This window comes from Anser anser (genome assembly GCF_964211835.1).
Source record: "Anser anser genome assembly, chromosome: 24".
Classification (NCBI taxonomy): Eukaryota; Metazoa; Chordata; class Aves; order Anseriformes; family Anatidae; genus Anser; species Anser anser.
Window position 1 is genome coordinate 3,431,143 of NC_139745.1, and position 27,821 is coordinate 3,458,963.

Genomic DNA, 27,821 nt, shown 5'->3' on the forward strand with positions numbered 1-27,821 from the left:
AGCCCCAACCCTGTCCCTGGAGCCCCAAAACCACCTCCCAGTGTCCTCAACCCACCTCCCGGCGACCCCGATCCCTCCCCCGTAGCCCCGATCCCTCCCCGCCGCCTCCCTCCCTCCCTCCCTCCGCGCCGCCCGCCTCCATCTTGCGCCCCCCGCCCGCCCTCTCTCGCTCCTCCTGCCGGCAGGGGCCGCTGCCGCGGGCCGGGGCCGCCCGTGGCGGCGGGGGCGCCGCTCTCTCCGCCCGCCGGGCGCCGCGGAGGAGGCGGCGGCGGGGCAGCGCGGCGGCGGAGCGGGCCGAGGGCACGGCGAGAGGCGGCGCCGGCGGCGGGGCCGAGCCGGGAGGGCGAAGCCGCGGCCCCGCCGAGCCCGCCCCGGGGCCTGCGGGAGCAGCATGGCCGCCAGCCTGTGGATGGGGGACGTGAGTGTCCGGCCGGGACCCGCGCGGGGCTTTGTGCGGCGGGCGGAGGAGGAGGAGGAGGAGGAGGAGGAGGAGGGAGGGCAGCCGGGGCTGCGGGCACTGCCGGGGGCTGGGGAGCACTGACGGGCTGACTGACTGACAGGCGGACGGACTGACGGACACACGCCGTCCCGCACGCTCGCACTGACTGACTGACTGACACACGCCGTCCCGCACACTGGCACAGACTGACACAGTCCCGCACGCTCTGACTGACTGACTGACAGACTGACTGACTGACTGACAGACGGACACATGCCGTCCCGCACGCTGGCACTGACTGACTGACAGGCACAGTCCCGCACGCTCTCACTGACTGACAGACTGACAGACAGGCACATGCAGTCCTGCACACTCGCACTGACTGACTGACGGACACACGCAGTCCCGCACACTCGCACTGACAGACTGACAGACACACGCAGTCCCTCAAACTTGCACTGACTGACACAGTGACACTCGCACGCTCCCTGACACTCACACTGACTGACAGACACACGCAGTCTCTCACACTCGTACTGACTGGCACAGTGACACTCGCACACTCCCTGACACTTGCACGCTCCCTGACACCCACAGTGACACCCACAGTGACACCCTCGCACTGACACCCTCACACACAGGCACACACACTGACACGCTGACTGACACATGCACTCTGACACACACAGGCTTCCAAGCCAGCCACAGTCACGCACACGCTGCCAGGCACACACCAGCTCACACACACACACACACACGCACACCTGCCCCTGCTGACACACACCCGGAGGCACCTCACACACAGCCAGGCTCGTGGGCAGGCGCACACCCGCGCGGGGACCCTCGTGGCCTGCCTGCAGCTGTGGGCACAGGCACGCTCGTGGCACTTGACCAGTGTCACTCGCGCTGGTGTCAGGCACTTACATGCACTCACGCTGTCATGTTTGTGGTCTCGTAGGCACTGACACACTCACAAGCCTGTAGCTGACTTGCTGCTACACCTGTGTGCTCACGTGCTTCAGGGGACACGCTCACGGCACTGACACACTCACAGCTCTGCACTCATGTTCGTGCTCCCATGCTTACCCGCACAAAGGGACACCTACAACCTCTCCACAGCGTCTTTTTCAGCCGCCTCTCTCACAAGCAGCCCACTGCTCTGTGGAACACAAACGTACAGACCCCAGCAGCCGCCGCCTGTTGCCTCTATGAGCCTGCCTTTCACGGGCACACACATACCACACGGCCCGTCCCTACGGAGTAGGGCTACCTCCAGCGACTTGCACGTGTAAAAGTCATTGGTGATTCACGCTCGCTCCTCAGCAGGGCATCTGCCAACTTTTGCACGTGCAAGGGCAGCACGGTTGCCTGTTGTCAGGTGCACACAGAGACCGCATGAGTCTGCACATTCCCTCGTGCACACGAGTGTAGGAAACACCCGGTACCTGACAGGCACACAGGCGTGCTCCAGGGCTATCACCACAAGGCCACAGGTGTTTGTACTCACGCGGAGCTATTTGTATTCTCCCCACACCTCTTCACCTCTTCCACACCACCCGCGTGATGCCAGTGCGAACTCCATGCATGCACAATCCCTCTTTTCACTCAAAAACACGCAGCCACCGTACCCCCTGTTGCTTGTCCCACACGGTGCTGCCTGTCAGCACGTGCATCGCACACGATCCTAACTTCTGTTAGTTCTCTTCTTTACCGTGCCGCTTTGCGTTACACGGAGGCATCCTTTTAGAATCCTTAAGGTCGGAAAAGACCTTCAAGATCGTCTGGTCCAACCATCACCCTACCAGCAATCTCACCCACTAAACTGTGTCCCAGTCCCTTCGTCGTGTATTCAGTCCGAATTGCAGGGGCGTTTCGTACTTTTCAGCCACTTACACCATCCGGACACCCGCACACATACACACACGGTGTCGTCATTCACACAGGACCACAGCCACATCACATCACAACACACACCGTGCTACCTTCCCGCGTACACCCCACGGGCAGACCTGCCGCGGGCTGCGACTAGAGGACTCCCAGTGCTGCCCCACGGAGCTCCGCGGTTGCGCGAGGTTGGCACGGCTCTGCAAACCCCGACCCTAGCTCGATGGAGGCTGTGTTACCTGACGCACGCCACCCGTTCGTCATAGCACCCCGGGCTGCGCCACACCTGTGTACTGTCAGTGCTGGGCCAACCTCCGTTTGCATAGAGAGAAGGAGCTTGCCATCTCCTTACCCCCTGCTCCTGTGTAGTGAACGCTCAGTTTGTTGCTGTATGTCTCTGAGTGGCTTTTGTCCTTCTGTGAAAGCTCCCTGTTCTCTGAAATTCATGCTGTCTCTTGGGTTCCACTTTGCAGACTGTTGAGCCTGGTTCATGCATGCCTGCTGGTTTTGAGTGGCATCGACCCTCTTAAATGAGTCTTCTTTTTGAAGTGTAAGGGTAAAATACTTCTCAATAATGTTTTAACTGCTTAGGGTGACATTGACACATATATTCTCCTTTTTGTAGTTGCCCTGATCTAACTTACTTTTTTGCTTTTGTAGCTGGAGCCATATATGGATGAAAACTTTGTTTCAAGAGCCTTTGCCACCATGGGAGAGCTTGTACTGAGTGTAAAAATCATTCGAAACAGGTTGACAGGGTAACTCTTTCTGCTTGTTCTCAATTCGTTCTGCCGCTGCATCTCTACGTTTGGATTGAACTGTTTGCCCTTTACGTGGCATCGCTGTGGTCCTGTCCGTACGAGCGTGATTTTCCCTTTCAGCTTTTCACCATTGCTGCCAACAATATGAGTGTATTGATGATAGCAATGGGGAGGAAGTTGCTGGCTCTTCGACCTCCCCATCAGTGAACCATCCTGCAGTGCTTCAGCACTCCTTCAGAATGGCACACGTATGGCATACAGTCCATCTGGGAGTTACGTGTTCTGGGCTGAAGACTTCAGTGACAAGTCTGTTAATCATTGCACTAGTGCAGCTACACGATGCTAGCAGAGCTGGGAAGTCTAACTTAGAAAGAGCCACGTGAAGACCTCCTGAGTTTGTTTAGAATGGGTGACTGTACGCAGGATAACGTAGTCTTGTGTTTTTGTAAATGCTGCGATTTCGTTTTTCGGTTGCTTAAATTTGGGTGGGAAAAGTTACAGTCCGTGAAAGGAGGAAGTGGAATAACTGAGCAAAAGTATTTTCTGTGTCCTTATGTTGACCTGACTTACTGGTAAGTAGGGGCTATCACTTCAGTGAAGATCCAAGATTACTGTGCTAGATTCTGCTTGGTAGCTAACGTTTGTACTTTGAAAAGGAAATTGTTCTATATATTGCTGCTATAGCAAATTTCCTAGCAGTTATCTGAAAATATAGTAGTCCTCCTCAAATGTTTTAAATCTGAAATCCTTTTCTCTCCTCTCCTGTGTCTATGTTCAGAATTCCAGCAGGCTATTGCTTTGTAGAATTTGCAGATCTAGCTACTGCAGAGAAGTGTTTACACAAAATCAATGGAAAACCGCTTCCTGGTGCTACACCGGTAAGTAAATCAAATCAGCCAGTAGAAAAGCAAATTGTGAAGAAATAGAAGTAGAAACTGTACTTTGAATAATGATTACAGACAAGTAGTTAGCAAACTGGGATTGTTCTTTTCTTTAGACTTAAGTTAATGAACATGAAGCTGTTATGTTCTTACTCAGATAATTATTGGAAAAATGTTAATTTTTGTTTGAATGTCTGGATAATATCCAGGTATAGAAATGTTGTGGTGTGTTTTTCTATTTCTGAGCCTTTCTACTGTTACCAAAGTTGGACTGATGAGAAACCAGAGAAGAACAAGGAAAAAATAGGTTGAGTATACGTACCACAGTCCTTCTGTCTCTCTCCATTCGTAGTTCCATATGCATTTTCTATAGTTTGCACGTTGTGATATATGCACAAGATGAACTCGCGAGTTTACGCTGAGTTTTGCGTAGCATTGATTTGCAAGAGAAAAGTGACTTTTAAGCCTTGCATTATTCTTGGCCCTTAGCAAAGAAAAGTTATTCAAACCCATTTATAGTGGAGAAAGAGCTAGTCCGTTTTATAATTGCAATGCATAACAAATGTCTCGGGTACCTAAAAGCTAGGTAGTTAGGAAGAAGAGGAGGAATAGTCATAGAGGCTAATTTTAGGGTGTTGACTTGAACGTGTAGGATATTAAAATGGGATGGCTGACACAGCTGTCCGTTGTACCCACAGAATTTGGCTGCAGTAGCTGGGATGACTGGTTCATAAAGCAGCTCTAGAATCGCCTCTATTACAGTGTGATATATTAAGGTAAATGGACGTCTGTTTCAGAGCAGTTAATGCACTGCGTTGGAAACTGGGAAGTTTGGGTGGTGTTCCTTGAACTATTTGGTCAGCCTTCCTAAGAGGATGACATCCCCTATCGAAAGGGGTAGATAAGAGGTCTGGAAGTCCTCTCCTGTCCCGTTTAATAACCCATATATTGCAAGTCAGAGGCCCTGACTAAGGGAAGCTGATCTTCCTAGATGCCTTCCGTAGTCACCAGAGAGAGAAAGAGAACAGCTCCTGTGAGAAGATAATAATTGAAGTTTGGTTTTGGAAATACTGGCATTTATCCCGAGTTTAATTCAAAATGTAGTGTTGTTTGGAGGGATGATTTCCATAATACATGGAGGGAATTACGGATGTCAGACAGAGCCCCAATGTAGGCAGCCTAAACCAGTGCTCTCAGCAGGCAACTGTCCAGCTCGTCTCTTGTGTTTAGATACTTTTTCTCTTGATTGCAGAAAACTGAATATGGCTCACTCTTTTATTTATTTTTAAATCCTGAATCTGCCAAAGGAATAACAGAGAGCTGTGGTGCTCTTATCGTCTCTCTTTTACAGAATTAGTGTCCCCAGTTCCTGTAAGAGTGGAAATACTCTCAGTTTTCTCATTGATTTTACACCCAAAGTATTGCAGTGAAGAACTAGATCCAAAGAAAAAGAAAAAAGATCAAAGTGTTTCAGAATGGAATCTCAATTTTATGTTAGGAAACTAAGCTTGTAAATGGTCCACAGAAAGAGTTGTGTACCACTGTGCACCAGTGAATGCAAGCATGCAAGGAACATGATTATAGCCTAGAGTTAAGTCTTTGCTCTATTTCCCAAGAATTATTTACACTGTCTTTGAGGGAATACATCGCGCAAGGCACAGGAGCATTCTAGGCTCTCCACTGTACTAAACAAACATTCTGATCTCTAGGTTATGGACTCACAGTAGGCTTGCTTTCTTTGACCAAATTGAATTCTTTGATGCTATGCCACTGTGTAGTACAGAGGGATGTCTGCTTTGGAAGCCTGTTGGGAGATAGAAAAATGGTTTTGAAGCCCCTCATACTGACAAGGGAATCCAGCTTAGGTCTTCCACTGCCTGGGTGAGTTACAAAACCAGTATTCTTGTAAAGGGGTGCAACCCTTTGCTTCTTCCTCTGTCAGACATGTTTCGGAAGAAAATAGCAGTTACCATTGCACTCTGCAGTGAGCCTACTTGGGTCACTGTGTGCTGAGCATCACGTAAGAGTGCCTCTGGGACTGAGACCCGCAGGATTTTGAGGTAGAAGATCTTCAGCTCCTTAGATCTTGGTCAAATTTAAATGTGAGGTGGGATGAAAGCTGGTAGGATGGGGGCTATGAGTTTCAGATGTGCCTGTGACACAAATCTAGGCTCCTGGGGAATGTTTGTTTTTTTAAAAAAAAAGGTCAAGTGCAAAGTTTAGGGAGGCCTCCACTATCAAACAACAGGTAAGTCTTTCAGATGACCCCCCCCTTTTTTTTTCCCCAAAAATAAGTGAGTGCATCATCCAGAGCAAAATATTTAGGCATTCTTCTAGAATCAGGGATTGATTCCATTTTCCAGTGTGGCAGATTCTGCTCTGTCAGTATCCTTGTAATTCACAAATGTCCAACTATATGTGCTATCATTTCAGTTTAAGACCTTAAAATTAGAAGTCATTTAATGCTTGCTGTTAGTACCTCAGTTTTCTTTCCTCCCGTAAAGAAATAAAAATTTGATGCTATGTAAGGTCCACCTGTCTTTCACTAGCTTTATAAACTGTTGAAGTAAAGACAGTCCAAACCTCTTGGTGCAGGTTGTTTGCTGATTTTCATTATTATAGCTGGACTGAAGTAAAACAAAAATGTTGTTCTTGATACCTTAACTGACTGGCCTGACTGCACTGAACATCTGTTAGTATTAAATTTTTTAAAATTTAAAGTAAAGTTAGCTTATTGTATTTTTTCCTAATTGTTTGGATTCACATGGAAACATTTGAATGTATGGATTCATTTTTGCCTTGTTTCAGGCAAAGCGATTTAAATTGAATTATGCAACGTATGGAAAACAGCCCGATAACAGGTAAACACTCAATATTCAAATATTAGTTTTGCCTGTTTAATGTCTCCTTATCAATTACCTTGCAAAGAGTATTCAAAATATGTAAACCCACAAGTTCATCACTGCCGGACAAAATGTACAGCCAGCAGATTTGGACAGGAGAGAATTCATGGGATGCATAGAACCGAGGCTTATACCATTTTGTCGAGCAGTGCCAGATAACTAAATCCCACAATTAATAATGTGGATTACATTAAACCGTCTTGTAACACACTATAAATACTTGTGATGCTGTAACACGCTGGCACCATGTAATGCCATAAATGTGTTTGGCACCTGGATATAGATGCAGTGGTTTCACGCCACCTGGCTTAACTGGCTAGAGTACCACCGCAGTCAGCAGAGAGGGAGAGGCGCTCGGAGTTGCCCTCTGGAGGAGCCCATCTTTTTCCCTTGACAGTGGAAGGTGTGGAAGGAGGCGAATGGGCTAAATTAGGCTTCTGAAGTTGGGTGGTGTGAATACCTTTCATAGTGCCTGCCCAGAAACACTTACACAGTTGAATTAATAACACAAGGAGATGTTCAGGCAGGTGTGTGCTAGGGTGAAAACAACACAGTCCTGCAATTTATAAGGGTAGTGTTAGTCATATCTCTGCAATTATATTTTTATTTTAGGTGATTATTTATGAATCTTTAAAAAAATAATAACTTTAGATTAGAATCAAGGCATTACAGATGGGGCAAAGAATGAGATTTACATCTGGTAACTAATTCTTGCGGTTCTGTTTGCTCTGGAAATAGTCGTGTGTAACAGATGGATAACACAACCTTTCTGGCTCCAGCAACTCGCTCCATGAGCCTTTAGCAGAGAGAGGTTAACTTAGATCACCTGTCAGTTTTATGCTTTATCTTTTGTGTGGCTCAGCTGGTTTGTCAGGATTGTCTTTTTAAATATTTAAACTTTTTAACATCAAAGTATCTAATTTATATACTAGAATTTAAGATCAGTATGTAGGAAATAGCAAATCTATAAACAATACAATGTTTCCTTGCAGTATTAGAAATTCATATATGGTGCCCAGTTCAATATCCTCTGAGAACTAAAAAATGGAATTATCTTTAAATACAAAGCAATATCAAGTGGATGTCCTTTAATATCACTTCTCTCTGAAGTCAAATTCATAGGCTCAATGTTAGCTGTTGCTCAGCACACTGTGTGTGTGTGTGTGTGTGTGTATTTGTGCTTAAGAAGTTTTCTTTTGATTTCTTTAGTCCAGAATATTCCCTTTTCGTGGGAGATCTGACTCCTGATGTGGATGATGGCATGTTATATGAGTTTTTTGTTAAAGTTTATCCATCGTGTAGAGGTGGAAAAGTTGTTTTGGACCAGGCAGGAGTATCCAAGTAAGTTATGTTTTATTCCTTCTTTTCTTTCACTTCACATGCAGCAACAGGAAAGATGTAATGCAGCAAGGGAAAAATATTAGTTATGTAAGTTTAGTAGATCCCATACCTGCTAAAAATACAGTGTTCTTGGATACTCACTCTGCAGTGTTTGGGTTTTGGTAGGTCACCATGGCATATTGTCACTCTTCTGTCGTGCTCCTTGTGTGTTGGCAGTATGTTACTGCACTTCTGAAAATGCTGAAAAATGTCTAAGTGATCTATAAACACTGGCTCCTGGACTTGCAGATAGAATTTTGCTTTTGCAGTCTTTCGGCTGTTGAGTGTATATTCTTAGGGAAGCTTTACAGTTTTTTGTCTCTCACAGGGTAGGGCGAACAAAGCTATGATTCATTGTCATGTAGTTAGTAGCTGTATTGTTCGTCTTCACTGGAAATGTCTCATCAAAAACAGATGTCAAAGCCTTAGCTTTCTTAATCAAACATTTTCTAAAGAGCAGAAAATGAAACTCTTTTCTTAGAAGAGAGACCACTCCGTTGGTCCACCCGTTGGTCAGCATCCTTATTTTTCAAAACAGAACATGGCTTCAGTGACACACAGTATTCTGATCCAATGCCTAGGAGAGTGTTGTGGCTGTAGATCTCCCTCTGTCTCACGTAAGGGTTTCTCACTCTTTAGATGCATTGCTCTGAAGGAATGTCTGGAGGTGTCTTGTCCAACTTCCCACTCTGAGCAGGGCTGCTGCCAACACAAGATCAGGTCAGCCATGAATTGTGTAGCCTGGAAAATCTCCCAGGATGAGATAATGCAACTTGTCCGGGCAGCCTGTTCCAGTGCTGCAACAGCTCTCTAGTAATGAAGTTCTCCCTTACGTCCAACCCGAACCTCCTGCAGAGCTGCTCTGTCACGCTCTGTGCTGTTACTGCCACCTCGCCTGAGACCAGCTGTGCCCAGGTGCCTCCTCCAGCTCCCGTTTTGCTGTACTTGCTGCAAAATAGGTGCTGGGTGATGGACGTTGGGCCAGTAGGTGGCTTTGGGAACAGTTCCTAGGTGCAGACCACAAGGAAAGGGGACCTGTGGTAGCTGGGGAAGGGACAGGGGTTTACATATTGCTGGGAAGAGCACAGCAGTCTCCCCTGGGCTGTTGCTGCCAGGGCTTTGTTGTGACTTGTGCAGTTACTCAAAGCTGAGGCAATGCAGGTGTCAGTGTGGTGCGAGAGAGGATCTTGGGGTTTGTGGACGTGCCTGGTGAAGCCCAGGCCCTTCCAGGCTCAGGAAGGCTCCTCCCAGCACCTCCCGTCCAGGCAAGAGAGAACCTTGGAGCCTGATGCTGCAGTACTCTGCCTGTTGCCTTGCTTTATGCCATGGGTGCAGGCTGGGGGTCTTCTCTTAACTTCTGGGACAGGACAGAATGTCTGCCAGGGAGGTCCTGACCTCATAGAAATGACTCGTTGTTGGGGTTATTTTTGGCATGGGATTTGTGTTTTGTTTTGTTTTTTTGTTTTTTGTTTTTTTTTTTACAAAATCTGGTTTAGCCACTGATATGGAAAAAAAATAAGCATCCCCAAATGTTGGAAGAATGGCTCTCTGCCTTACTGCACCCAGCCACCTGTGCACTACATCTGACTCTCCATCCGTCTCTAGTTTGGAACTGGCAACATTCATGGTTTCACTTAAACACTCCTGGTCCCGTCTGAAAGGCTACGGGAGTTTTTGTAGCAGCTTAGAAACGTACACGCTGTTGTGTGTGAACACCTAAATTTGACTTAAATATTGATTTACACTGGTTTAATTCACCACAGTGCTTTCAGAGAGGGCAAGTTAAACTAAGACAACCAATTTTAAACAGAATGGGTACCCATGTAGAGCTTTGCTCTTGCTTAATTACCTAGTTTGTATATAGACAGCTCTGAGCTTTGATTTGGGGAGCTTCTGTGTATGGGGAGCACACATATACACACGCACATATGTATATATAAATATATACTCGGACTCGTATGTGTAGCTTGCTGTGCAAGACGTTGCATTTTCTGGGGCACTGACTGCTCTGTAATAGCTTCCAGTGTGGCCGTACTATGAATGCTAGGTGATGCCACTTTCAGAATTTGTGTGTGTGTTATTTTGCATGTAATTGTTCCCACAGAATAGATAATACGCTGTAAATTTACACCCTCGCTTACGGCTCGTTCTTTTCCCCGGGTAGACAAGCCCTTTCCCTCCCAACCTCCTTCCTTCACCTAGATGGATTCCTCTTTCCCTCCCACACCTAAGTCTTTGATCTTTCTGCTGCGTGAGGCAGCCCATCCCATCCTGGGATCCTGGCACTGCCCTCTTGGATGCTGTTGTGTTACTTCTGACTCACTACAGCATCAAATCCCACGCAAAGGACTTTTGGGGTTGGGGGGAATTAATGATTTTTCTCTGGCTAATGTACACTCTGCTTGGTGCTGCAGGGGAGCGTTGCTGCAGAGGTGAGGCCATGCTGGCTGCACGTTACCCTGCTCAAGTTGTGCTGTCAGCAGGTTTTAGCAAGTTGATGTTAAGAGCTTGTTTTCAGGTCCACTGTTGAGAAAGCTGATGGGATCGTGTGGTTGCTGGGAATGACAGAAAGCCTGTTTGAGTAGTTTTGTGTTGAAAAAAGGACTTGATTAGAAAGTGCATCTCAGTCAATCCTATGGAAAAACAAAGTTTTCCTTCATAGTGGGGCAGTTTTAGGTACGGCGATGATGCCTATGTCTTGTCAATCCTGTGCTGACTTGCAACCGTTTAGATTATCGGTATCCTCCCAATATAGATTTTGAGGCTTTGCTACTGTCTGTTCACGCATTTCAACACGTCTTGTGTCAGCTCACTTCAAGTTCCCCAGAATCCACTGGCACAAGATTTAGTTTACTTTTCTGAAGCTCTTGAAAGTGCTCCCGAAGTTCAGACATGTGTCAAACATTCTGCAAACAATGCAAAACAATTGGAACAGGGAATCATTTAATCTCTCCTAAAAGCCCTAGCCCAAGTGTTTCATTTGCTGTGTTTTTCAAAACCGATTTAGATTTCACTGTAAATATTATAAAACAAGCAGCGTGGCTTTTTTTGCTGTTGCTTGATACAAATTATTCCGTATCTCTGCAGAGGTTACGGGTTTGTGAAATTCACGGATGAACTGGAACAGAAAAGAGCGCTGACAGAGTGTCAAGGAGCCGTGGGGTTGGGCTCTAAACCTGTACGCTTGAGTGTGGCTATACCAAAAGCGTGAGTATAAGAGCAGCCAGATGTCATATTTAAGAGCATTATCTTATGAAAACACGTGCATTTTTTAATAACTTTTAGTGATTTGGGTGCGTATCCTGGATGTTTCCATCACGAAGTGAAGGAATACACACAAATATAATAAACTAGCTAGAGTATCAGAATGCAGAGGAATCAAAAAAATTATAACGTTAGATCAAGACTAAACATTTTACACTATTTTTAATTATATACATTATTAAATGCGCACACATACACACACTGTATTTAAATGTGATTATTTTTAAAGTATATGTTCCTTTGCATTAAATTGAAATAATCTAAATCTGCTTACTGACTTCTGGATAGCAAAGCTCAATTACCTTGCTAATTCTATTACAATGTCTACTGATTTTGGGGCAGGGATTAACTTTTTTTTCTGTGTTTGTTCAGAACCTGATACAATGAGATCCTGGTCTGACTTGGGGCTCGTAGCACTAGGGTAATACGAATAATAGTAATTGCTCCCTATTTGAATAATATTTAGATTTTCAGTGACCTCAGAAGTCTTTGGGGGATAAGGAAGGGAAAAGGGAATGTACTGTGGTAAGGAGACTGATGTTTCCCTCTTCCTACTTCTCACTGATTTCATCATCAGATAAAGCTTTGCGTGTGACATTCTCATTTGCAAGCTACATTTGTCATCTCATTATTTCGAATCCTGATAATCAGGTGGGATTCCCAATTTCTTGGGACCGCTGCCTCTTTATGGCAAGGAATGAGAATTTTAGTTAGCTCACAGGCTGTCAAACAGATACATTTTTAATTACTCGTAGTCCTTTTTACTTATGAGCTCTTTAAACTATTTGCGTTGAAGACCATCCAATTCAGTGAGAATGGGGACAACCCGTTGTTGCTTAGGCTTTGTGACAGTGGCAGAAGGGAGAGATTTTGGACCATTCTCACCAAAAGAAACCCCAGTTCTTTTGCAAGGCTCTAAGTCTTTAGCTCTTCACGTAAAGCAAGACTCAGTATCTCGTCTCAGGAGGCTGCAGAGTAGTACTTCTTATTTGTCAGAAAGAAAAAGGGACCCAAGAATCTGGATCATGGCTCAGGATATTCTAAGCTGAGACCTGTAGTCCCAAACTCTTCCCTTCCCAAAGCCAGGAGGTGATACTGAATTACTCATAAAGAATGAAAGCAGTGTTTATTTTATTAATGAAGATGAATATGAATACAGGAAAGGGGGTTAAATAGAAACCACTTCTTTCTTTCTGCACACGTATGCAAATGATAAAAATTACCACAATAAATAGTGAATATATTGTAAAGACTGAAATTTGCATGCTAGAATAAACCCTCTGTACCTTAAGCTATTTCACTTCTGCTTTTTCGTAATTGCTCTGCATTATTTGTAACTTATTCCCGCTTTGTTTTTTTTCAAGTAATCGTGTGAAACCAATGGAGTACAATCAGATGTACAGCTATAATTATAACCAATATTACCAACAATATCACAACTACTACGCCCAGTGGGGCTACGACCAGAACACGGGCAGTTACAGCTACAGCTACCCGCAGTACGGCTACACGCAGAGCACAATGCAGGTAGGACAGGGCAAAGCGCTCACTCTGCAGTGATCTGTCAGCACAAAACAGCTTTCTAAACTCTAATGGGCACATGTTACCTTCAAGCTCTTCTGTTTTCATATAGCTACTTGATGAGGAAGCAAAACCGTTCAGAAGACCCTGGCCTGCACTGTTGTCATGTGTAGGGGTTGTTCCTAGGACTGGGTGGGTAAAAAGGTCTGTGGGGCATAAGGGGGCTCTAAATACGGTTGTCATGGTAGAAGGTTTTTCTTGATACGGGCAATCAGACAGCCAGTGCTGAGACTGACTTCTGGGATCCTTCACAGGCCTTGGTTTAGAGGATAAAACAGATCAAGACAGCCACCCACTGCACCACAGGAATTTCAAGAACTGCTGCCTCTGTTAGAAGTTTAGTGTGGGATCTCCCCCTGGAGCCTTCTGGGAATGGATCGGAGGGCTTGTGCGTGAAGAATTGTGTTGTAATCAGTCAGTTATAAAAGTCAGTGTATGACAGTAGTAATCAACAGGTGATGTTTGTTTTTTAAAAAAATAGTATCTGCTGTCCTAAGGGCTTTTTTTTGTCTTTGCAGTCATATGAAGAAGTTGGTGAGGATGCATTGGAAGGTATGTTTCCTGAATTCTTTACTGAAGTTGTGTATTTTCTTTGCACTGATTGCAGATGGAGAGTCTTTCTCAAATTGGCCCCTAAATTCAATGTATAATATACCTTTGTCTTTGCGTAAATTGGAGGTCTGAGAAAATTTGCTGGTCCCTATCACCTGGCTTGCATCCTTATTTTGCAGTTGCTATTCTTAGTCTAGACCTTGTCAGGGCTGAAATGAATTGACTTCACTAGCATTGAGACCAGTTGTGGTTTAGTGTTCACATCTCCTTTGCCCTGAAAATACAGATATTAGTCTTCTACAATATACAAGATTTTATCCCTTTTTTGTTTTCTGGTAGGCTACAAAAACAATGTAGTTATTCTGTTTTTCTGTAGATTCTTGTTATTTAGAGTCCAGGATACTTAAACTGTGCTTATTGTTTTAAAAAGAAATAATATCAGTTAGCATACTGGTAAAATATTTGTTTTAGCAGTCATTAGTTGAAACGAACCACTAAAACATCGTGGTTTTAAACATACATATGAGCTGTTTTCATTTATTCATGCAAGAAATACTTATTTCGTACTAGTAATTCCAAATTTCGGTCTTGAATGGAATATGCACTATACAGTGTATCTTACTGTTCTCTTAAAAACAAAAAACGAAAAATGGTAAAAGTAGAAAGCAGCTAGATCCTGTGTATGATCTGCGGCTATAAGCAATGATGTCAATGAGAAAGCCCTCGCTGGCTTTTCAAAGCATTACACGAGAGCTTTCCTTTCTGCTGAAACTAATACACCAGTGCTGGAATTAGAATATCTCTGGGGTGTCTTTTGCTCGTTGATTAAATTTCCTATGTACTAATATGTTGAAATTTGTAGGAAGCTGAAATAATGTTTTGCCAGTGCATCACTCTGTTCTTAATTGTGTTTCCCTGTGATGTGTTGCAACATGATATAGCTGAAACCAACCATGTTTACAAGCATTTTATTCCAGATGTGCTTTGTAGTTTTTCCATTCAGTTGGCTAGTTTCTTTGCACTCTGGTACTTGCTTACTGACCTGAGTGATTGTGCTAGTTTGGTAACCTAGCCTTTAGATTGTGGGTGTTGTTAGGTGAGCCTTAAATCCTACAGGTGGTTTGGGTAATGCAATGAGTCAATTTTTGCAAAATGTTGAGTATACATTGGTAGCAGCAGAATCGTACCCACTGGGTCGCTCTCCTGCCCCGAAACGCTTTACAGACAATTCTTCCAGCTGTAAAACAGGGCACATGTTCATGCTTAATTCACTGGCTGTCACTGGCACTTCTTTGGTTACTGACTGTGAAATGCTTTGAGATGTTCGAGGCTTTGGCAGATGAGCTCTGGTGACTCTTGTTGCAGCAGCGTAAGACGCTACCGTCCCCAGCCATCCACTCTGACCCCGTAGCGGAGGGAGCAGAAGGGAACGTGTGCCTGCGCCTCCGCTGCTCCACTTTGCAGTCCCGTGCCTTAGTGCCAACCCACCTTCTTTGGCAGTTTAAGTGGCTACACTGGGCTGCGAGGTGCAGGTATGCGTTCTCTCAGTTGGCTCTGCTAGGGGGGCAGTCACCACTGACAAGAGGGACATACCTGCATCTAGTTAGCTCTTATCCCGTTGCGCAAAGGTTTACCAGGGCTGTTCTAGTCAGGTTCATGACGGGGTGAGCGATGGGAATGCTCTAGGACTCCCTCCACATTTTTTTTCATAAAACTAACATATTTATGGGGTGGGGGGTTTTTCTAACGCATTTGGCATGTGACCTGTTTGTCTGTCTGTCTTCCTTCAGACCCGACGCCTCAGTTGGACGTCCACGAAGCAAATAAACAGTTTATGGAACAGAGCGAAGAGCTCTACGATGCCTTGATGGACTGTCATTGGCAGCCTTTGGACACTGTCTCGTCAGAGATTCCAGCCATGTTATAGCCTCGTTGCTGAGGCACTGTCTGTGTGACAAACCCGCCAGTGCGCTCCGGACTGTTAACGCTGCACCTGGATCCTGCAGTAGTGAGGGGTGGCCCTTTGTGCACCCAGGTCTGTTACTCGAAGTACAGGAGGCCTGTGGCGTTTCCTGTACAACATGAGTGTCGTAGGAGCATCATGGTAACTTTGATTCATGGTGAAAGTTAGAACTGCAGCAGTTTTATTCCTTTTGTCTTGAAGTGAACTCGTAATACTTCTTGTAATTTATAAACTTTCAACAAGATGGCACAGGGGAAAGACTCTACTCCAACGTACAATAAAAAAGTTGGTGTTTTAAGTAAAATTACACTCTGCATTTTGGTTCCTGCCCCCCTTTCTGTTTTGATGCCCATTTAACTGTCTTTAGTCATTTGATCCGACTCTCATAAATGTGTTTGTTTATTTTTTGAAGAGTCACTGTCAGATACCGCTAAAATGTCTCAGAAGCTTTCTAGTGACTGGGTAAGGTTGCTGTAAACTGAGTATGGGAAAGAACTGTGTAGATGAAAGTTTGTGTTCTGCTTAAGCTAAGCTGTGATCTTGAGCTAGCGAGTTTATAGCTTGGTGTTCTTAAGCAATCTGCCTGAAGAGCATTTTGGAAAGTAAAGACAGAAAGGAGTTTTATAACTACTACAGACCGATGCCTTCCACCAGGTGGTCTCTAGCGTGTTTGGCCTGCCTCTCCACCTATGTGTGAGGAAATAATTCCTCACCTGTCAAGCAGTTTAAAACACTTTTGCCAACAACCTTGTTTAAATGTTATTCTGTGTATCATGCCTTTTTCGTTGTGGACAGGCCTTGATGGTCTCGTGATGATGTTAAGGTTTCACAGCGTCTTCCACTGTCTTGTCAGAGTGTATACGGTGAAACTGAAGATCTTGCAGCAAAAACGGGTCAGAGCAATCTATATTTTGTGCAACAAATTGTTGCTAACTTGGAAAGCATTTTTCTACTGGATGTTGTATAAGCTGGATGGACGAGCAATATATTTAAGCTAATATTATGTTGCGTTAGAGGTGACAGCGAAACCGATAGCACTTATGTACGTGTTATAAGCCCTTTTCAGGCTTTTGTGCCTTAAACTCTTTGAGAAACAGGAACAGATAAACTACCTGTAATAAATGCCTATCCAAAAAATAGTTTGGTAACTGAAATTGCTACTGCAAAGCATTAAGTTGCCTCCCTCCCTATGTTGATGCAGAGATTTGCCACAAAATTTAAATACTTTCATAAAACCTACTTCTACTACGCCTTTGTTTGTGTCCATAATTATGATATATTTGTCGGTCTGTGGTCTTTTTATCAACTGCAATGGTAAACGTACCGTGAATATGAGGGTGATGGTAACGTACGCTGGATTAAGCAAACTTCTGAACAAGTGCTAAGAGGACTGCTGGACCCCTGCGTTCTCACCAGCTGTGAATTTTTTTCCTCCTGCTATGCTTTTGACTGCTGTGGGCTGTTAACAGTGTCCTAACCTTGAGTTACTCTGAATTTAAGGAAATGAATGTTCCCGGTGCAGTGTTTCAAAGGCAGCGGAGAGGTGGAAGAGAGCAGAGCGCTTTTTTCTTCGGATGTAGCTGGTCGGCGGTGCTGAGCACTGAGCAAAATGATGCCCCTCTTCTTGGAAAGCGTCTGCTCAATAGAGTGGCGTTCTGGAGGTGATGTAAAGAAGGTTTTTGTGTTCTGCAGTTACATGGTTTCTAGATCGTTCTGTTACTGTGCTACAGGAGTGCTACTCTGTGTGCCCTTCATTCTCTTTTTGACCTGCTGTTCTCTATCCCCCCAAACTTTAGCTTTTATAAAGCAGCCCTCCTCATTCGCTGCAGGAGGTGGCCTGAAGCCACGATTACTTTATCAATAGAAATCTGTGTTGCTGTTGTGTGGCTGGCCAGCGTTGCTGTCCTGTTTAATACTCCCTAATGGATGGATAAGCCACATCCATCTAAGCTTCATGAACAACGCTGCTGCCAGACAGCTGTCACAGACCTGATATTTGCAGGACGTGGAGGATGAAGGGAAGCAGCACTGTCTAAAGGACAGTGGGACAGGTTATCACAGAGTAGCACCCCTCACAGACAGTGACCCTGAGGCAAAATCATTTTGCTGTCTTCTAGTTTTGTCACAGAAAGAAAGTTGGTAGTGGTCTGATCCGTCGTTAGTGGCATCCCAAGCTTCCAGGATAGCTCTGATATACAGACCCTCGGGCCCCTATGGGGAGAACAATTTCGGAGTACAGAGGCCAACAGAGATTACCCACTGAGGGCTCTTTAAGGGTGTTATAGGGCTCAAAACAGCTCGTGCATTTCCTTTTAGGAAGGCGGTTGATGGGAGTGTTTGGGCCATGTTCCCTTAATGCGTGAGGCCGATCCCTCTCTGCTGGCTGAGGAAGGGAAGGGCAGCCCCCAGCAACAGGGAAGGGGGTCAGGAAAAGCCCAGGGCATTAGGAGAGGAAATCAAATTCTTACAGCTGTCCATCAAAGCTGGGAATTACCCTGAAGAGACAGGGGTAGAATCGAACTGCTCCCCCACCCAGGGAATTGGGGTGAGTGAGACAGGAGGCAGTTTCCTCTCCCTACCTTGTTACGGATGGGAGAGGTGCAGCACCAGGCTGGTGAGATGAGAAAGCATCCTCCCTCGCGTTACTTTGTAGGCGTGGGGTTTTAATCATCCCTGCCAGTCTTTTGGGGTTGTTTGTGAATCTCAGCCAACGTTCTGTTGAGCTGGTAATCTCTCTGCACTTTTTTTTCGTGTGTCACTTATTCATCTTAATGTTCATTTTCAGCTCCTGGCCACTATTGCAGCACCTGGAGCGCAGAGGAGACTTTTATGTGGAGCTACAAAACAGCCAGTCACCTGGATGTGTAGGGTTTGTTTTGGAATCCAAGTTAAACAGAGTGTGGGATTCTGTTTCTTGTGGATGGCCACAGGAAAAGTCCTGATTAATTACCATTCGGTATAATGCAAGATGAAAGATGAGGACTCCACGTAGTAAGGTAAATTCTGCTTTTATCTTTGTGTGCTGAAGGCAAGGAATCCGAGGCAGATGATAGCACAGCTCACTGAGATTATGCAATTCTTGTAAATTACATCAAAATCTGTGATTTAGATTCTGAAGCATTCTACCTTTCAGCGTGCAGCATTTAGTCACAAAAATGACTTAAACATTCTTATGACATTGCTTGGCTGAGCTGTGATGATCCAATGTAGATTATTCTTTAAATTGCAGGGGCTCCTGGATGACAATTTGAGTCACGGAGACTGGAAAAAGTTCAGCCAGCTGTGGAGCTGCACAGAGGTGGGTGTTACTCCTGTCGGGCATTGGGTGGCGATTGCCAAACCATAAGCTGCCAGGCTTGCAGGGTATCCTGTTGCAATTACCGTGTGGTTAATTAAAAGCCAGCATCAGGGATGGCCTGGGGGAAATTCTGACCGGCTTCCAGTGGTGTGAAGGCGAGGGGCGTGAAACCTCTTGGTTAACAAGCGTGTACAAGTTACGGGGTCTGACCAGGCACCTGCAGTGATGTTTTCTCTGTGCCTGCCTCGAGAAGATCCCTGTTATTTGGACCAGTTTCAGGAGACAGGTTCATGTCGCGCACGCTGCCAAGAAGTGCTGAGCACCTTTCGGATTCTTCGGAATCCCTTTTGAGAAATGGAGGTGTTTTACTCTGATCTTTAAGTGCTGTTGGTTTCCTTGTTACTGGCTTGCTAATCCCCAGCTTCTGCTAAATGAGATCAGAGAGGAATTTTTACCTTCCAGACTAGCAGTCTCCCAGTGCTGCTTGTAAACCATACTGGATACTCCAGTTTCTGGATTTAACTTGGGATTTACTTAGACACGAAATTAATTTTATGACAGGATGGGCTGCATGTTTTAAATGCAATAGCTGCATTTGAAAACGGATAAAACTAGCTCAGAAAAAAAGTCACTGACAAAGCTTTCTTTATCTTTTTGGTTGTTCAGAACATTTCTTCAGTAGATACCTCCTTTTTTCACCAAGTTTTACTGCTCATTTCTTTCTTAGCAGTCATTTCCCAGTCCAGATGGTTTTAACAGGTGCAGTAAGTGTTGCAAGGGGGGCTTTGAGGGTACTGCTTGGTACGTGCTCCATTTCTCTCAGCCAGCATCATGCTGCTGCTGCAGAATAGCCAGGGTCAAAGCAATGGTAGATAAAGCAGTTAAAATGCTGCAGATTGAGAGCTGTGCGTGGCCAGGGCTTGTCTTGTCCCTCTGCGTTCAGAACCAGCAAGCCAACTGCACCAGTACTTTGTGCTTGCTTTTTCACAGAGAGCTTCCCTGCGGGTTACTCTGCTCCCAGGCGTCCAGTGAAGGAGCTGCAGCCTCTTCCAGCATCTGCTCTCCCCCTGCAGGTTGATGCAAGGCTCCAGACCACAAGTGGAGGTTCCGTCGGGGCCGTGCTGACCGTACAGTCAAGCACTGCAGCAGGATTTTCACTGCTCTGCTTTGTTCCTCCATCTGTCTTCGTGCTCCGACTGTGATGAGCTGAGGTCTACTGAGCGATGTCTGGATTCCATACTGATCTTTGGGGATTTTCCCCATTTACTTCCCAAACACTTGATGTTTACCAATGTTGTCTTTTTTTTCTTTTTTTTTTTTGCTACGATGAACTCCCAGTTTCTCTCATGTCTTAGGATTTGGGTGGGGAGTTTCTAGCTTCAGTTTTTGTGAGCTGTTGTCCCCAGATGAATTTGGGCCCCCAGGGAACGCCTTGTGACTTAGCAGAACAGCTGCAGGGGCTGTGGACGATGGGGCCACCTGCTCGTAACCTGTCCCAGCAGCTTTGACAAGGACTGTTTTTAGAAGAGCTTGCTCATGGAAGGTTTGGGGCTCATTTCCAGACTTCTGCTTTAAATGGGTGCCAGGCTTATTTTGGCAGTAGTCTGGCATGTTTGTGGTGCGGGGTTACCAGTTGGAAAGGGCGATGTGAATTTCCGATCTGTGAATTTTGCTCAGAACAGGTTAAAAACCTAACTATTGTTCTCTGTCATCTTTTTTTGCGCTTTCTCCAGGGCTCAGGGGCAGGACGCAAAGCTTTAAGATCCAGCTTTTCGGCCGGATTTCTCGTGGTGGTTGTGCCTTCAGCATCAGTATCAGCAGAAACTTGAGCAGTCCCTTCCAATCAGTTGGTAGGTGCTCTCATTTTAAATCCTTTCCACTAATTACAGATTACGAGCCAGGAACATGACAGAGGGATTGTCTTGGCAGACAGACTTCTGCTTCCAAGAACCTTTTCTTCCATTCCCCGAGGGTGGGGTGTGCCCCCTGCCTTCCAGAGAGATGGAGCAGGAGAAATACAGCGGCTGCCTTCACCTTTCAACGAGCAGCCCCTGACACACGCCTCGCGGGGCGGAGGAGGCAGAAATTTGTCGTGTCAGTGCCAGGGAGATGGGGGGTCGTGTAGGAGGCGGGTGGCACAGCACAGCTCGCCCCCTGTGCTAGTTAAGGGGTTGCAAACACAGCTCCTGCCGCGCTGGGGTGAGGTTTCCCCCTTCCTTCCCGGCTGCTGTCGGTGGAGGGCACGTTGATTTGGGGGAGCAGCATGGCCTGTCATGGCGGCCGGGGGGGCTGCCCGGACTACAATTCCCAGAAGGCGCAGCGGCAGGGCCTGGCCGCAGCAGCCAATCAGCGCCCGCGCTCTCTCCCTATAAAAGACCCGCGGCCGCCCGCCTCCAGCCTCTCTTTGTAATGGCGGCCAGGTGTGAAGGCTGCGGCCCGGGCGCCATCCGCCGCCATCCGCCCGCTCCCGGCGCCTTCCCTCCGTCCGGCCCCGCCGCATCGGTGCCTCGGGGGCTCGGCTACCGGGCGGCGGCAGCTGGGGGCGCTCGGATGGCGGGCAGCGCGGCTGCGGGGTGACATGGCCGCCTCCCTGCGCCTGGGTGTGAGGTAAAAACCGGGGCGGGGGGGGTGGGGGGCTGGAGCCTGGCCGGCCCTATCGAAGCTGCCTCTGCCTCGGTGCTGTGGCAGATGCAGTCAAAAAGGAGCCCAGAGCCACCCGTTTTCCTCGACGGTCGCCGAGCAGCTGGAGCCTCCGTAGCTGCCCGGCAACATTAGAGGGAAATACAAGGCCTGAGAGGGAGGGGGGACCCGGAGGGGCGCTCCAGGGCCTCGCTGCGAGGGGGAAGGGGAGGCGTGGGGGGTGTTGCTGCTGTTCTGCTGCTTTAAAATGTCTTTTTTTCTCCGTAAGAAACTAGGTGGAGTTCAAGACTGCTGCAGTCCCCGGTGTCGTCCTGGCGTGGGAGGTGGCCCTGCAGCACCAGGCAGGTGAGCGGTGTGAGCATCCCCTGCAGGCTGCCATCAGTGCTGGGAGTGGGGCTCGCTGCCCTCGCTGCCTCCCTTCCTCAGGGCAGCAGTACTCCGCAGCCCTCTGCTTGCAGGTATTTCTGAAGGTGGTTCCTGTTCCAGGCGCTACAGATCCCCTGCAGGAGGATCCTTGGATCCCCTGCAGAGCCTCATCAAAGGAACAAGTCCTGCAGGGGAGGATTTCCCCCTGGTGGGCCTGTTAAAATATTCCCTCCAGTCGTTAAGATCTGTGAACTCCCCTTATTTCCTGCTCTTACCAAAATCATGCTTAGTTGGGGCAGAAGGATTTTTCCAGCATCCCTTGGCTCTAGTGGCAGAACTGAGAATCAAATTTGATCGAAAGCCAGTAGATGACTTTGCTTTTGATGCATCTGCCCCTTTTTTCTCCAGCTATAGCAGGCTTTGCCAAAACAGGTCGGTTTTTACCTCCTGTGCATGTTAATCCAAGAGCTGTGGCTCTGAAATAGCTGCAGGTCTCCAACAACATGCGAGAGCAAGAGGAAGGTCTTTGACTGCTGGGCCTCTTCTGCCTGTTGCTGTCACTCGCCCCTCCTATATCTTTTCAGACGTTTTTGAGGGGGCTTCCCTCTCACTGGGGCTTCGGTCTGTGGGCTGGCTGTGTCAGCGGCGCGTGCTCACGAAGAGGCGTCTGCAGCCCGTTGCTGACTCGGGGTGTTGTTGCAATGTGTTTCAGGGTTCCTTGGTGTTTGCGAGCTCGCTCAGCTGATGGCCTGCCTGCCAGGATGGACTCGAGGTGAGAGCGTGTGCCTTGTCAGAGCTCGGCAGCCTGTCCCTCCATATCCCTTTCCCATCGGATCTGAATACCGGTCTTGTGGTCAAAAAAGGAGGAAAAGGAAAATTCAAACTGGTCTTGGCCTTTTTGCTGGTACAGCCCAGCTCTGAGAGGGGCCAGTTTGATGACAGTCCGTGTCAGCTTGTTCCCCTGGCGGGGGCTGGGGTGGGAATGGAAGTCAGGAGACTGAGGAAACGTGTCTGGCGTAGAGACCAGAGATGCAGCGAGGGTTTCTGGGCTGGTGTTTACTGGGGCTGGATTTGGAGCATTGATTCTCTGCACGCAGTAGCCCACCAACTTCAGGCGCCCACCTGCGGCTCCATTGTCTCTTTCAGGAATTACTCCCGTAGTGGAAGAGGCTGAGAGCTCGTGAGCCCCTCTCCCCCATGACGGGAATCAGTTTGCTGAAGGCCGAAATCACGAGGAAAGTGTGAAGTGGATTGGGTGAGTGTCTTTGTGAGTGGTCAGCAGACGTTGGGTGGTTTTGAGGGGGATCTTGACAGTGCTGGCCGAGGGGCAGCTCGGCCTGGCTGCGAGGTGGCCGCCTGTGCTGGAGGCGGCAGCCTGCTGGGGCTCTGCAGGAGGGAACGATCAGATTCGTTAGTACGGTCTGTAATTGGGTGGCCTGATTCCTTCAGGGCAGAGTCCCAGTGAGATGAGCTGTCTGTTTCTCCGTCACCATTCCTCTGAGCATGGCCTGGTCGGTGATGATGCCTTTGTTGGGAGACTGCTGGATGAATCCTGCGGATATGGGGCTGAGGCCAGGCTCCAGCAGGAACTGGAACCCCCGTGCGCTGTGTCAGGCTGAGCTTCGTTCTGACCGGGCTTTCTCTTCCCTCCCCAGGTGTTCGTGGAGCTGAGAGAAGGTTTCAGTCTCAGTATCCTACTCCCGAAGCAGCCGCGGTTGTGTGTAACGGGACCCTGGCTCCTCGGTGAGCTGTGAGCTCCCCCAGGTGGGAGAGCTGCTGCTGTGCACCAGCTGCTGGGCACCGCAGGCAGCGGGAACCTCCTGGGTTCTGGGTGCTGCTGAAGCTTCCGTTCGTGTGTTCACTGTGGAAGATTGATCCCTTCCAGGGAGTTTTCGCAGAAAAAGAGCTTTGGGGGGAGGGTCTGGAATATTTGAAATACTTAAAATACGTGAATATTTGAGGATGTGTGGAATATTGGGAGGGGTGAATAAAGGCGATCACTTGAAGCTCTTGCTCTGTCTCCTGTGTTTGTGTCCGGGGTTTGTGATGCCTGCTGGGTGCCCTTAACCCCGTGTGGTGCTGGGGAGCACGAGTCTGGGGTCCTCAGAACACCTCTGGGTGGAGAAGGTGAAGGCCCGGGGGCACTGAGGCAGGGGCCCAGCAGCGCTGTGTGCAGCAGGAGCCGGGCTTCGCTCTCCCTTCCTCCAGCTGCTGGGGTGCCAGAGGGGAGGGAGCCGCCTGCTTTGAGGCAATGGGCAGCAAAGGCGCCAGTAAAAGGCGGTGCTGAAGCCCTGCTGCCTCCAGTTGTGTGCTCTGTGGAGATTAATTTGGGGATGAAAACAGAGCTGTTCCTGTCCCTGAACAGGGAGCAGCGGGGCTGGGGACAGCAGTGGCCTGGTGCAGGGGGCGGTGTGTGAGGGACCCGAGCAGTGGGGGCGCAGGGGAGGCTCCAGCACCTCAGCCCAGCCCTGGGGTCCCTTGCCTGGGGCACTGCCCCCGCTCCTGGCTGCAGCCTCCGCCACCTCCGGGCTGTTCTCGGTGGCGGTGACAGCCTCCGCCACCTCCGGGCTGTTCTCGGTGGCGGTGACGAGGAGCTGGCAGATGACAAGGACAGCAGGTGACAAGGAGCTGGCAGGTGACAAGGGCGGCTGCAGGGAGCAAACAGCTGAACACCCCCTGGGCTGTGCCCCTGGGGCTGCTGGCTGCGAGGACGGGCCGGCAGCCTCTCCCTCCTCCTCTGCTTTGTTTGTCCGCCTGGGTGGGTGCGAGGACAGGACAGGACGAGTCCGTCCCTGTCCCCAGGGACAACGCTGCGGGGTGGGGACAAGGGTGGAGACCTGGCCCCGGTCCCACCAGCGCGGCAAAGCCCCTAGGGCCGGGATCCGTCCAGCCCGGGGCCGAAGGATCTCACCATCAGCCCAGCCGCTGGGATGGGGGCGGCAGCGGGTCCCCCCCACGGCCCCGAGGCGGGGGGCCACTACCAGTTCCGTGTCATCGTGCTGGGGGACGCGGCCGTGGGGAAGTCGTCGCTGCTGCGCTGCTACGCGGAGGGGCCGGGGGGGGCTGTGCCCTGCCCCACCGTCGGCGTGGATTTCTACAGCCGCACCGTCCCGCTGCCGCCCGCCGGCAAGGCCAAGCTGCAGCTGTGGGACACAGCCGGCCAGGAGAGGTTCAGGTGAGGTGGGGACGGGGACCCAGCTGGCTCGCCCCCACCCCAGGAAGCTGGGGCACCCCGGTGCGATCAGGCAAATCCCCCAAAAACGCACCCAGGGACAGATCCTGGGACCTCTCCAGCCCAGCAGCCCCCCGCCAAGAGGAGCGTCCCTGTCCCCCTGTCCCGGTGCCCGGGCTCTGCGGTGTTTTGCTTCGGGTTTTGCTCGAGGAGGCAGCAGCGGGTGCAAAGTCCCCGTTGGGAAAGGCCGGGGTGGATGGGGACGGGCAGCGAGGGCTCGGCGCCACGGTGACGCTTTTTGGGGCCGTGGCAGCTCCTCGCTGAGCTGGCAGCGAAGCCACAGCTGGGCTCGGGGGGCAGCCGAGGGGACCGGGCTGGGGCTGGGCGATGCCTCCCTGATTGCATCAGCCTGCGGACAGCCAAGGAGGCTCAAACGGGCTGCAAAAGGGCTGCGTTCGGCAGGGGTCCTGCTCTGCCCCGTCCCCGGGAGCCTTTCGGGGCGCTGGGGGAGTTTCCCCCGTCCCCATTCGGCCCGGTGCAGGCACAGGGGGTGCTCAGAGCCCCCGTCCCCGCTGTGCCCAGGTCCATCACCAGGTCCTTCTACCGGAGCGCCGCAGGCGTGCTGCTGGTCTTCGACCTCACCAACCGGGCGTCCTTCGAGCGCGTCCCCGAGTGGTACCACGAGGCCGCCGGCGACCGCGCCGCCGCCTTCGTCCTGGTGGGCCACAAGAGCGACCTGGCGGCCGAGCGAGCCGTGTCGGCCGAGGAGGCCGGGCGCCTGGCGGCCTCCCTGGGCATGGCCTTCGTGGAGACCTCGGCCCGCAGCAACCTCAACGTGGAGCTGGCCTTCGAGACGCTGGCGGGAGACATCCTGCGGGCGCTGGGCCGCGGGGCCCTCGCCCCCCCCCGGGGCTGCGGCGCCGTCAGGCTCATCCCCAGCCCCAGCCGCCCCCGGCCCCCGGTGCGGGGCGAGCCCCAGGGGCGCTGCCAGTGCTGATGGGGACGGGACCCCCCCCCCCCCCAGAAACGGGGATGGAGCTGGGGAGCCGCTGCCCTGCCCTTCGCACGGAGCCCACCCCCCTGGGGGATCCTGGGGCTGAGTTCCCACGTTGGTTTGTGCTTCCAGCCTTGGTCTGGGGGCTGTGAAAACAATAATCCCCCCCCCTCCAGGGGTGTTTTTAATAAACCAGATGCCTTCCGCATTAAAAAAGCTCTTCTGAGTGCTAGAGCACCGGCGTGGAGCCCTGCCTCTGTGATGGGGGGGGGGTCACTGCTGGGGGGGTCGCCCCCACCCACCCCGCCAATACCCCCCAGTGCCTCCAGCTGGATGGAGAGGAGCAAAAAAAAAGGAGGTGAAGGGACCCCCACATACACGCACCCAGCACCCAGCACCCCCCTGCTGGGCCAGGAACGCCTCCCGCGCCCCGGGCAGCAGCGGGAGGAGCGGCAGCACCCTGCCCGAGCACGCAGCGGGCGCGGGGGCGGTGGGTGCCGGCGGGGCGCAGCAGTGCCGCCGAGCGCCCATGGAGCCGCGGTGGCAGTACCAGTTCCGGGTGATCATGCTGGGGGACTCCACGGTGGGCAAATCCTCGCTGCTGCGGCGCTACACCGAGGGCGTCTTCCTGGACGCCGTCAACCAGACGGTGGGGGTGGATTTCTACGTTCAGTTCGTGGAGCTGGAGCCGGGGCTCCGCGTCAAGCTGCAGTTCTGGGACACGGCCGGGCAGGAGCGGTTCAGGTGGGTCCCGATCCGGCCGTGGGGTCTGGCTCCGGAGACTGGGGGGGGTGGGGTGGAGGTGGGGAGGCATCGGGGGCCAGGTTTGGGGTAGGGGGGGGATGTGAGCCCAGCCCTGGGGGCTGCTTGGGTAGGGCTGTGCGCTCTCTCCACCCCTGCCCGATGACGAGGAGCCCTTTGGGGCTGCCTCCTAAGCCCTGGCTCCAGCACCGAAGGGGCTGTGAGACCCCAAAACTGCGTGGGACTGGGGTGCTCCTGCTGGGAGTGGGGCGAAGCGGCTCCCCCCTGCTGCTGGGCACCCCCATGCCGCATTGCTGGCGACGGGAGCGCACCGGGGACCGCGCCGCTCGTTGGTACAGCAAAAGGTTCTCCTGCTCTCGGTGCCTTGAGAGCCCCGCGCTGGTTCCCCTGGGGCAGGAGCTGGGCTGAGGATGCTCAGGCGAGAGGCAGGGACAGGAGGGGGCGATGCCCCCCCCCCCCCGGGGCAGCACACAGGGGAGCCCCGGGCGCCGCTCACCCCGCTTCTGCTCGCGCCCCAAGGTCCGTGACGCGCTCCTATTACCGCAACTCGGCGGGGGGGATGCTGCTCTTCGACCTCACCAACCGCGCCTCCTTCGAGAGCGTCCGGCGGTGGCACCGCGAGGTGACGGACACGGTGCAGCCCTTCCGCGTCGTCTTCCTGCTGGTGGGCCACAAGAGCGACCTGGCGGCCGAGCGCAGGGTGGGCAGGAGGGAGGCCGAGCGGCTGGCGGCCTCGCTGGGCGCCCAGTACATCGAGACCTCGGCCAAGGACGCCAGCAACGTGGCCCAGGCCTTCCAGATGCTGACGCTGGCCATCTACCGGGCGCTGCAGAGCGGGCTGCTCGCCCCCTGCGAGGCATGGGACGGGGTGAAGAGCAGCGGCCCCCTGCCCGCGCCGCTCCCGGCTCACGCGGCGGGGAAGGAGGACAAGAGGAAGAAGTGCTCGTGCTAGGGCCGGGGGGGGGGGGGGCTCCGAGCCGC

At 50.5% G+C, this 27,821-nt stretch overlaps 3 protein-coding genes across 13 annotated transcripts; all 3 read left to right on the top strand.

Annotated features, from left to right (window-relative positions):
- Positions 1-224: 224 nt before the first annotated feature.
- On the top strand, positions 225-23,920 carry TRNAU1AP (tRNA selenocysteine 1 associated protein 1). Of its 11 annotated transcripts, none has more exons than XM_083810466.1 (18): positions 225-418; positions 2,984-3,081; positions 3,863-3,962; positions 6,774-6,826; positions 8,078-8,209; positions 8,888-8,968; positions 11,336-11,455; positions 12,877-13,039; positions 13,612-13,645; positions 15,436-17,269; positions 18,394-18,604; positions 18,838-18,906; positions 19,897-20,131; positions 20,640-20,756; positions 21,815-21,891; positions 22,625-22,684; positions 23,059-23,167; positions 23,568-23,920. In XM_083810466.1, the coding sequence occupies exons 1-10, from the start codon at positions 392-394 to the stop codon at positions 15,570-15,572; spliced, it is 945 nt and encodes a 314-aa protein (XP_083666592.1). In that variant the 5' UTR covers positions 225-391; the 3' UTR covers positions 15,573-17,269; positions 18,394-18,604; positions 18,838-18,906; positions 19,897-20,131; positions 20,640-20,756; positions 21,815-21,891; positions 22,625-22,684; positions 23,059-23,167; positions 23,568-23,920. The 11 variants fall into 11 exon arrangements, with proteins under 11 accessions (XP_083666592.1, XP_083666591.1, XP_083666593.1 ...); XM_083810465.1 differs by having other exon boundaries at positions 19,897-20,117; XM_083810467.1 differs by having other exon boundaries at positions 19,897-20,033.
- Positions 23,921-24,484: 564 nt separating this feature from the next.
- Positions 24,485-26,294, top strand: LOC310886203 (ras-related protein Rab-42-like). Its single transcript, XM_083810471.1, has 2 exons — positions 24,485-25,087; positions 25,667-26,294. The coding sequence occupies exons 1-2, from the start codon at positions 24,843-24,845 to the stop codon at positions 26,079-26,081; spliced, it is 660 nt and encodes a 219-aa protein (XP_083666597.1). The 5' UTR covers positions 24,485-24,842; the 3' UTR covers positions 26,082-26,294.
- Positions 26,295-26,444: 150 nt separating this feature from the next.
- On the top strand, positions 26,445-27,821 carry LOC310886204 (ras-related protein Rab-39A-like). The gene is made up of 2 exons (XM_083810472.1): positions 26,445-26,822; positions 27,360-27,821. Exons 1-2 carry the CDS (start codon positions 26,608-26,610, stop codon positions 27,790-27,792), a joined length of 648 nt encoding a protein of 215 aa, XP_083666598.1. The 5' UTR covers positions 26,445-26,607; the 3' UTR covers positions 27,793-27,821.

What these genes read in the sequence shown, in the direction of transcription:
- TRNAU1AP (XM_083810462.1), top strand. Translation starts at nt 392, where the DNA reads ATGGCCGCCAGCCTGTGGATGGGGGAC. An exon ending in CCAGCCTGTGGATGGGGGAC is followed by an intron (nt 419 to 2,983) that starts GTGAGTGTCCGG and finishes TTGCTTTTGTAG; the next exon opens with CTGGAGCCATATATGGATGA. An exon ending in ACACGCAGAGCACAATGCAG is followed by an intron (nt 13,040 to 13,611) that starts GTAGGACAGGGC and finishes TTGTCTTTGCAG; the next exon opens with TCATATGAAGAAGTTGGTGA.
- LOC310886203 (XM_083810471.1), top strand. Translation starts at nt 24,843, where the DNA reads ATGGGGGCGGCAGCGGGTCCCCCCCACGGCCCCGAGGCGGGGGGCCAC. An exon ending in GCCGGCCAGGAGAGGTTCAG is followed by an intron (nt 25,088 to 25,666) that starts GTGAGGTGGGGA and finishes CGCTGTGCCCAG; the next exon opens with GTCCATCACCAGGTCCTTCT.
- LOC310886204 (XM_083810472.1), top strand. Translation starts at nt 26,608, where the DNA reads ATGGAGCCGCGGTGGCAGTACCAGTTCCGGGTGATCATGCTGGGGGAC. An exon ending in GCCGGGCAGGAGCGGTTCAG is followed by an intron (nt 26,823 to 27,359) that starts GTGGGTCCCGAT and finishes TCGCGCCCCAAG; the next exon opens with GTCCGTGACGCGCTCCTATT.